Source organism: Pteropus vampyrus, unplaced genomic scaffold, assembly GCF_000151845.1.
Source record: "Pteropus vampyrus isolate Shadow unplaced genomic scaffold, Pvam_2.0 Scaffold105, whole genome shotgun sequence".
Classification (NCBI taxonomy): domain Eukaryota; kingdom Metazoa; phylum Chordata; class Mammalia; order Chiroptera; family Pteropodidae; genus Pteropus; species Pteropus vampyrus.
The window spans coordinates 3,082,357-3,091,961 of NW_011888886.1; the positions used below are offsets into that span (position 1 = coordinate 3,082,357).

The 9,605-nt window shown below is 52.9% G+C and overlaps 1 protein-coding gene and 1 pseudogene across 1 annotated transcript in view; one reads left to right on the forward strand and one right to left on the reverse strand.

Moving 5' to 3' along the window:
- The window catches only part of GREB1 (growth regulation by estrogen in breast cancer 1), a 77,992-nt gene that overhangs the window by 60,114 nt on the left and 8,273 nt on the right, over positions 1-9,605 (forward strand). The window contains exons 23-28 of the mRNA XM_023533605.1: positions 1,070-1,228; positions 2,143-2,285; positions 5,355-5,516; positions 7,211-7,415; positions 7,838-8,012; positions 9,340-9,558. Coding sequence (XP_023389373.1) covers positions 1,070-1,228; positions 2,143-2,285; positions 5,355-5,516; positions 7,211-7,415; positions 7,838-8,012; positions 9,340-9,558 — 1,063 coding nt within the window. The remainder of the gene's footprint in view (positions 1-1,069; positions 1,229-2,142; positions 2,286-5,354; positions 5,517-7,210; positions 7,416-7,837; positions 8,013-9,339; positions 9,559-9,605) is intronic.
- On the reverse strand, positions 3,540-3,658 carry LOC111742997 (annotated as a pseudogene).

Genomic DNA, 9,605 nt, shown 5'->3' on the forward strand with positions numbered 1-9,605 from the left:
TCTGAGTTTCCTGTGGTTTCCCCCACACTTTGGGGGAACTGTATTTTGGGTGAAAATCGATGGTATTTCGGAGGAAAGCAGGCCTGCTGAGTTTCCGTCTCTTCACTTTCTTGGATATACCAATGATAAAGACAGGACTTGAACCCAGTCTGTTGAACTTCGAAGCTGTTCTCTTGTCGTCTGGGCTTTCTCCGGGTCAAACCTGGGTGGTCGGCGTTTCGCCGGGCGCCGTGAAGAGTCAGTGGTGCTGCACACACGAGGCACCGAGCGCCTGTCAGATCCATAACGCACATTCCCCTTTCTCTCCTGTCCTCCTTTCTCCTTCTCACGGATGTGTACGCCGTCTAGCTGCACGATATAGAAGGAGAGAGATAGGTAAAGAGAGACGCACGTGTATCAGTATCATGTGCGTAATCGATATGTAATTGAAGTTGCACCAGCTTCAATTTTTTTTTTTTTTTTTTTTTTTTTTACCTTTTGACCAAAAAGCATTTAGTGAGCACCGTAGGCCACACCACTCGTAATGTAAGATGATTTGTGGCAAATGTAAAAGAGCGGTTTGGGCCACGAGTGGTGTTGGCCTTTGGAAGGGAGGGAGCGATGGGCTTGAGCACTTATGAGAGGCTGTCCAGAGATGCAGGGGTAGGAGCCGGGCCGTCCTGGCTGGGAGCATTTACATATAAGAGAGAGAAGAAAACTCCAGTAGGTTCCAAGGGCGGTGGGGACTGATGTGGTGTGTTTGGGGGACCATGCTGGGGAGAAGCACAGAGCACAGGGGCGGGTATGCTGGGAGGAGCTGAGGTTGGTGTGAGGGTCAGAACAAACCCATCCCATAGGAAACACAGTGTGAGGCTGCACCTCTGGATAGAGATTGATATGAATGCCTCTTTAGAACGATCCCGAAAATAGGATATGTGCCAGGAGCCTTCACGACCCAACGGCCTCCCCCAGTGACCTGCAGACTCAGTAATGAATGATTCCACTCCAAGCATCGTCCTTGTGCACATTTAAAATAAACCCTTCTCGCTTCCTATCCTGTCACGTAGCCATGTTTCTCCCGATCTTGTAGACCTCGAAGAAGAACCGGATTGGCAGTACCTGCACCACGGCGACCCCTGGCCCGACCTGGAGCTCTTCAGGAAGCTGCCTTTTGACTACCTGATTCATGACCCGAAGTACGAGGATGCCAGCCTGATCTGTTCACACCATCAGGGCGTAAAGAGACAAGGTCAGACTTCTCAGCGTCTTGTTTCCTCTTCGCCCAGAGTCCGTGGGAATAGCCTCTTACAGGAATAGCTGAATTTTGGTGGCCGTGCACTTAATGATCTGGTGGTGGTGAGTTAGCCAGCAGTGCCCGGCGGACGCGGTCCCCACCAAGAGCTCCCTGGACAAGGAGGGGCTCTTTCTGAAACCCATGAAGGACGCCTGGCTGCTCAGCAGGTGCTAATAATGATGAGGGTCCTCTTGGAGTTGTCACGGTCGGAATAGTCTGAAGGTCCTAGTTAGTAGAGGATAAGAGACGTGTGTCTTTATCGATGAACTCGGTCTCCTGTGTTCTCCCTCCTTCTTCAGGGACCACTGATTTTCACAGGATTATGACTTTGCAGTGTCTCAGGGTCACCGTCAACAAAACCTAGAACCTTAGTGGCCAGCGCGATTGTAAACGCTGACTAGGGAGGTTGGCGAATGCAGCGTGAGAGGAAGATGCTCGCCAGTCTCCGTTTCGAACGAGTAACTTTATCTCCGCGGTTCTCAGAGCCGGTCGCTTTCACGGCAAGGTCTTTCACACAGATTCGCCTCTCCTGAAAGTTCGGTGCTGACATCTTAATCTTGCTGAGTCATTTGGAAAAATGGGCACAGTTCCTCTGTGCTATAGCATTTGCGTCGTACATTGGCAATCGACTCGTGTTGTCATATAGCGCCTCCTTGCACGTGTGTCGATAAAACATTCGTAGGCCCTCGAGTAGGACACCGTGTGGACAGTCCCTTAGTTTATCCCACGGAGACTGTCCTTGCTGACCAGCTTCATCACCTTGGGGCCAGACAGGCTAGAGGCGGTTCCACAAACTCCCGCGATAGCTAGCCTTTCAGTTCATTTCCGTGTGAGTAGACGGGAGAGAATGTTCCTTCTGCCCCTTGCAGACAGAGCGACCCCCCGGAAGCCAGAGGAGCTCTACGTGCGGCGCCAGACCTCACGGATGCGGCTGTCCAAGTACGCGGCGTATAACACGTACCACCACTGCGAGCAATGTCACCAGTACATGGGCTTCCACCCCCGCTACCAGGTAGGTCGCCGGCCGCTGGGGCCCCTCCGGCAGCTCTCTACCGCGTGATCCACCTTGGCTAACGCCACTGTTGCCCTGTTCTCTTGACGTTTTCCTTCTGGAGCGGGAGATGGAAAGTTCTGGAAGCCCTTGCTTTCCAGTCTGCATGCATCCTCGGTTCCCTTTAACGGTCTGTGTACTTATTGCTGACACTACGGAGCAGTGACCGGCCAGGGCAGCACCTTCATCAGAGGCAGTGTTCACTGACCGCAGAGGTCTTGCTTCATTTATGTCCTAGCAACTTCAAAAGTTCAGTGCAGCAGACACTTGCTGAGTGCTTCTTATGTACCAGACACAGACACAGAGATGAATAAACTTTGTCCCCATGCTCAAGACTCTCACAGTGGAGGGACAGACAGATGCACATAAGCGGAACTGTGGAACGATGCGAAGCCAGCAAGAAGAGCGATATGGTCGAAGCATAGAAATAAAGTAGATAAGGAGAATTCGCATTTATTGAGCACCTACTACGTGCCAGGCAAAGTGCTAGGTACTTTTCATGTCTTGGTACTTCCCAACCTTTTTATGTGGTAGGAAATATCATTTGCCCTGGACACTGGGTAAGTGGATAAGGCTCTGACCCAGGGCTCTGGCTGGTCACAGGCTCTGGCTGGTCACCCGAAGAAGTTTGCTTTCAAGCCATACCTGTCATCCACTCAAGGTGCACTGGTTAGGACACTGTCCTTCCGAGTTTCTTATTTGAGTCTCATTAAACCACGTGAGGTAGTAGCATTATCCCCATTTTATAAATGAAGATACTGTCCGGGTGGGAGCAGAGGAGAGGATTTAGAAGAATCAAGAAGAGTTTCCCAAGAGGCCGAGACAGAGGGAGCGAGAACAGCATGTGCAACGGGGGGATCTGGGGTCCCTGGGGGGATTAGAAGGGATTTTAATCAGGTGTTGCAGGAGCCTAAGCTGGGCGGGGGTGGGGGTGGGGTGAGGGGGGCGGGGCAGAGACCAGACCACAAAAGGCTGCGTGTAGGAGGAACGTGGACTTCTTCAGCAAGGACTCCGAGGAGGGGCCTGTTGTGGGCAAAGCTGCGTTTGGAATAGTCTCTTCATAGCTCTGTTTACAGACGGCCTGTGAGGCTGGTTGTTTAGAAACCAATAGAGGGTCGGATTTTTTTTTTTTTTTTTAGGTGAGGCAACCCTCGGTTGACCTCACGGATTGCAAGGACCTTGTCAGCTTACAATCCCTTATATTTTATTTTTTTATGCCTACAGCACTTGGTCTTCCCAGGTGGTCTCCCATCCAAGGACTAACCAGGCCCGACCTTGCTTAGCTTCTGAGATCAGGCGGGATCGGGCGTGTTCAAGGTGGCATGGCCGTAGACGAGGGTCAGATTTTATACTTAGCATTTCTTTTCACTTCGGACCCAAGCAAGGGAAAGGGGAGGAAGGAGGAGCCGGGGCTGGTGGGAGCGAGTGGACACCTGGACAGGAAACAGGTGTGCAGAACTCCTGTCCTCAGCTGCTTCCTAGAGTGGCTCCTCAGCTGCTTCCTAGAGTGGCTCCTCAGCTGCTTCCTAGAGTGGCTGGCCTGTTCTTCCCTTTTGCGGAGGGAGCAGCAGACAGTGGCTGTAACATTCACTGGCCAGCCCGGCCTTCAGCCAAGCTACTGATGAAGTAGCTCTTCCTTTCAGCTCTAATTCCTTAAAACTACGCAATTTCGCTGTAGACGAAATGAGAAAATCCGTATGAATGATTTTTTAAAGGATTGAAAATCATCAGAAATCCTATTTGCTCCAGATAAACTCTCCTGACACATTCCCTGCCCCTACCCCTTGGGGACAGTTTTTCTTTCAGGCAGAGAAAAATATAAGTGACAACGTTTTCTTGGTTTTGAAATTTAAGGCCCTAAAAGGGACGCGAAGGATTTAGTCATTGGTCACTTCAGTGAGTGGCATCAGGGAATTCCTAGAAGGCGTGTGGAAAAGGCAGTAGGCGACTCTGAGCGCTCCCAGCCACACCCGGTCTGTGCTCAGGTCTGGGGGCCACAGCTGCAGGGGACTTGGCTCCAGGCCACTCGGGGAGCTGGGAGGCGCACACTAGCTTCCTGCTGGCACTGCTGAACCTCTGCTCAATCTGCTCTTCCCCTCATCTCTCAAGGCTTCCTGGACCTTTTCTATGAAACGCCCTTCGTTGTGTCCCTCTGTGCTCCCTCCCAGGTCAAAATCGCTCTCTCCCTCATCTCCGCTGCCAAAGGGCTTTGAAGTTCCAGAGGAGCCGCAGCAGGAGTCTAACGCTGGCGTGTCCTGGCCTGTGTCCGCCCTTCCGGGCCTCAGTCACTCCCAGGAGTGCACGGCACACACTAGCCCAAGGGGCGAGGGGTCAGGGAGGACCCCTCTGTGGGCACGCGAGCCGAGGCCTGAAGGAGGCATTGCACAGCTTGGGCAGAGCTGGGCTGGGAGGTTACGCCAGAGAGCAGTGGGCTCTTCAGACGAAGAGACTAGAGGAGAGGCTCGACTTGGGGACAGGAGAGAGACGAAGACCTCCGAGTGACAGTTTTCACATCCATAAAGTGGGGATGATGGCAGTGCCTGCTTCACACGATTGTTAATTATAATACAAAGTGGACAGAGGGTGCTGGACATAGCAAGGGAGACAGAAGTGTACAAGTGTGTGTAATTCTTACTGTTTTATTCGTATGCTACTACACGTGTCATTACGTAGGAGGAGAAAACACATTCATTAGACTTAAAAATGTGATCTAAAGCGTGCATGCTTCAGTAGATCGCCTAGCACTCCAGGGCAAACGCAGAGGACTTGATACCTAGTGGAAGTGGCGTCCCTGGGTGACGTATGATCAGAATTAGGGACAGGAGCAGACTCTAGCTCAGTGGGTGTGGCTTTCGGTAGCAAGACTTGGGTGTCCGCAGTTTGTACTGGGGCCGGCCTGTGAGTTCCTTGTGCTGTGGGGCAGAGGTGGCAATGACCCGTGTGTGGGCACAGCCGCAGTGGGCCTGGGTTCTTCCTGGAAGTCACGCCGGACTCTGACGACAAGCTCTGTCCTTTCCCCTTGCACCTCAGCTCTATGAGTCCACCCTGCACGCCTTTGCCTTCTCTTACTCCATGCTAGGAGAGGAGATCCAGCTCCATTTCATCATCCCCAAGTCCAAGGAGCACCACTTTGTCTTCAGCCAACCTGGAGGCCAGCTGGAGAGCATGCGGCTGCCCCTCGTCACAGACAAGGTACTGGCTTTGAGTCCAGCGGATCAAATCCGAGTTGCTGCTAGTGCCCACTGAGCTAGAGACCTAGTGACTGTAGCTGCCCAAAGAGTCAAGGGCATATAGGACGGGGTGGAGAGACAGATATGGTGATTGAACTTGGAGGAGGAGGCCGGGGAGCACAGGGGCTTTGGGGTCACTCGAAGTCAAAGCCTTGTTCTGCCATTTACTAGCTGTGTTAATCGATCTTGTCACTTGATATTGCTGTGCCTTGGTTTCCTCATCCGTAAAGCTGGGCAATAATAACGCTTACGGAAGCGCGTGGTTAGGATTATTGGAATAACTGGCGTAAGGCACGAGCACAGTGCCTGCAAGACGACTGCCGGGAAGGCGTACGCTGCTTCCGCTGCCTTTTCTTCGCTCTGTCACGGGACCTGTGAACAGGCCAAGGTAGCACAATAGCCCCTTAGCCGGCTTCAGCGACGTTGCTCCTGGCCGGCCCCGTTCCATCTGTGCTTCTCTCCTCTCCTGCTTTCCTGTATCATGTGGAAGGGGATCCCGGACAATCTGTCACTTCACCCATACGTATTTCAGTGTCTCTCTCTGAAAGGTAATTTTCCTCTTCCGAAGAGGTTGTGCTCAGTAACCCGTCATCTCTGTGCCGCGGTTCTTACAGAGACGCTCCCCAGCGGGGCGTTCGGTCGGACAGTTCCGGCCTGACGGTCTCGGCAGACTTGCCATAGAACCTTGTGTAAACGCGGCTTTGGGGCCAGGCATCCGACGAGGCGGGCCCAGCCTTTCAGCCTCAGCAGGCTGTTATCAAGCCCTGAAAACATTTATAAAGTAGCAAAGAAGCCTTTACTCTACGGCGTCTGCTACCCCGTGGGCTGGGTGTCGCAGTGATCCAGAATTCATTTATACTCCCTTTTCCGGCCTCTTCCCCTCAGAACCAGTTGATGAGTGCCAGCTGCATCACAGCTCTGTAGCCGGGGCTTCGAAGCATTCAGAGGGCGCGGACGATCTAGCTCAGCCAGAGGAACTTGTTGTTGGGGAAGGGGTAAAGAAAACAGAGTTCTTATATAGAAGGTTCCCAGCCTGAGTGTATAAATAGCTAGGCTGTATGGGCAAGCGACTGGCGGATTTAAGTCATGCGGGGCTAACCTGTACTTAGAACGATATTAGATGCGAATACGAGGGGCAGTGAATTAGATTCATTGATATGTGCCAATCGTTTGGGTTCCTTAACAAACCGTTCCCGAACAAGCACTTACTTAGCCTCTGGTTCTGTGGGCCGGCAGCGCGGGCTCCGTTCAGCCGGTGGTCATCCTGGCCTTGCCTGTGCTCACCGTGTGTTGGCAGTTAGCCACCGGGTCAGCCGGGGGCTGGCTGGAATGGGATGGCCTCAGTGGGATGTCCATCTCGGCTCTGCATAGTCTCTCGTGCTCCAGCAGGCTAGGCGAGGCTTGTTCCTGGGGGAACAGGGGTTGCCAGAGAGGGCAGAGGTGCCAGTCCCCTTGCAGCCAGGCTCAGAACTGGCACGTCATCATTTTTTCTGCATTTTATCAGCCAAAGCAAGTCCCAAGGCCAAGCCGGATGCGAGGGGCGTGGAAGCAGAGTCCGTCTATGTGGAGGATGCTGCAGAGTCACATTTCAGAGGGAGGGGAGTAATTGTGACTATGTCTATGAACGCTTTCCCTCCTTATGCCTCCACTTTCCAGAGTCACGAATACATAAAAAGTCCGACCTTCACCCCAACAACTGGCCGACACGAACACGGACTCTTCAACCTGTACCATGCAATGGACGGTGCCAGCCACTTGCACGTGCTGGTCGTCAAGGAGTATGAGATGGCCATTTACAAGAAATACTGGCCCAACCACATCATGCTGGTGCTCCCAAGCATCTTCAACAGCGCCGGAGTGGGTAGGGACTTTGGACGTGGCCCTCTGTGACGGAGACCCGGGAGGGTGTTCTAGAGACGAAAAATGTTGAATGTTTTTCAATCAAGCCTTTTGGGCTTCTTAGAGCAATTTCGATTTGCCTGAATAGTCTTTTTTCTTCGATGTCTGGTTATTGATTTAATTCGTGTTCTCGATTCATGTTAGATAAGCAAGGATGAGCAGACAGGTGTGTACAAGCTGGAGAGGAGTATTTTGTCCTCTAGGATTTTCTCTCCCCAGTCAATGGCCAAAAGCGAGCGGACGAGCGATGCAGTTTAGGATCATGGAGAGCTGGCCGTTTGGGGGGCGGGGCCTTGACAAGCAGTGTTCATCCCAAATGGGGCTTCTGCCCTGCGCGGATGTCGAGGAGGACAAGCCGAGTCAGGGAGGTTTTGCCCGTTGCAGGCGCCGCTCACTTCCTGATCAAGGAGTTGTCCTCCCACAACCTGGAGCTGGAGCGGAGCCGGCAGGAGGAGCTCGGCATCAAGCCGCAGGACATCTGGCCTTTCATCGTGATCTCTGACGACTCCTGCGTGATGTGGAACGTGGTGGACGTCGACTGTGGCGGAGACAGGAGCAGGTGAGGTGTCGCATCCGGGTGAGGCGGGTGAGCGTGCTCTCTTTCCGATGGGGAGGTCTCATCCACCCCATGAGGACCACACAGGGCACCAAAGCATGGCGTGCGGGGGACACGGCCCTGGGTGTGGCAGACCTGTGTCTCTAGCTTTACTTTGAGCTTAAAAAGTTTTTTAATTTTATTGGGAAACCACTAACTCTTTTTGGCTTCTAGTCTCCTCATCTTTCAAAGGGGCACTAACACCATGCTAGAGGTCCGTTGCAGGCTTAATCAGTCCATGAATGGTGTGCCCGCAGGTAGATGATGGAGCAGCATGAGGCAGAAAAGGCTCGGTGCATGCAATTGCATCTGAACGTCATTAATAAAATATTTCCTCGAGATTTCATGATTTCGCGCTGTCAGTGTTTCAACTGAGGGATGCCTGATGACTTCTGTTTAGTTTTGGCTTGTCGTTTTGACAATAGTAGGTTAGTTCCCCTCCATTAGGTTAATAATACACTAATGCAGAAATTACCATCAATTACCGTTCTGGAGAAAACCGTTTTCTGTATGGCAGAACGGCACGCGGCTTATGAGGACAGTGATCTGCTTTGGTTTTAATATTCTTGCTGTCACTCTGGGTCAAGAGCGTGGCTGAGGGCGGAGATGGGGGAGAGAACAGAGAATTTCCTTCTGAAGCAGCAGTTAAAGTCCTGGAATGGCAGAGCCTTAGAGACTTTAGCTTACGCTCCTCAGGTGGGGAAGAGAAAGCAGAAAAGTCGAGCGCCATGCCTGGGCCTCGCGGCCAGAACTGTCATCCCTGGCTCCCAGCCCAGGAGGCACCCCTGAGCCCTCTCTCTGGTCACCGGGCCTCAGACACCGTCCTGTGGGGCGGGAGGTGTTCACGTGCTGCCTCCTTCCCTGGGGCTCTCCTTTAGAATTCCCAGCAGGAAGCCTTGCTCATTCCCACCCTTTATCTTCAGATCTGCAAACCGGAAATGCGAGGAGGTTTGGCATGATGGAAAGGGTGTGGCTTTGGGGACAGAGCTGTTCAAATCCAAGCTCTGTTGAGTGACACTGGGCAAGTTACCTGCAGCTTCAGTTTCCTCCTCCGTAAAATGGGGATGATGTGCCTATGTCATAGGATGGCTGTGAGGATAAACGATAATGAATTTGGAGTGCTTAGCCTGGTGCCTGGCTCTCGGTGGTGGGTGTGATGGATCCCATCTGAACCAACCCCTCCCAGCAAGTAAGGTTCAGCCGGAGTTAGCATCCTGGTTGGCCCGGTCCAGAGGCCCTTGCTCTTGTTCGCTTCTCAACCTAGAGACGTCACTCTCCCCACTTTGAGCAGAGAATTTTCCTGGTCAGAAAGGAACGTCTCTTTGAAGTACATCATGCAGCACATCGAGGCGTCCCCGAACATCACGCACTACGCCCTGATCGGCATGCGGAAGTGGTCCAGCAGGACGGGGAGCCGCGAGGTGCGCAAGCCCTTCTCCCGCTGCCACGTGCATGACTTCATCATCCTGAACGTGGACCTGACCCAGAACGTGCAGTACAACCAGAACCGGTGAGCTCCTGTCCCCCTGTGGCCGTCGGCACCGATGGGGACCCGCC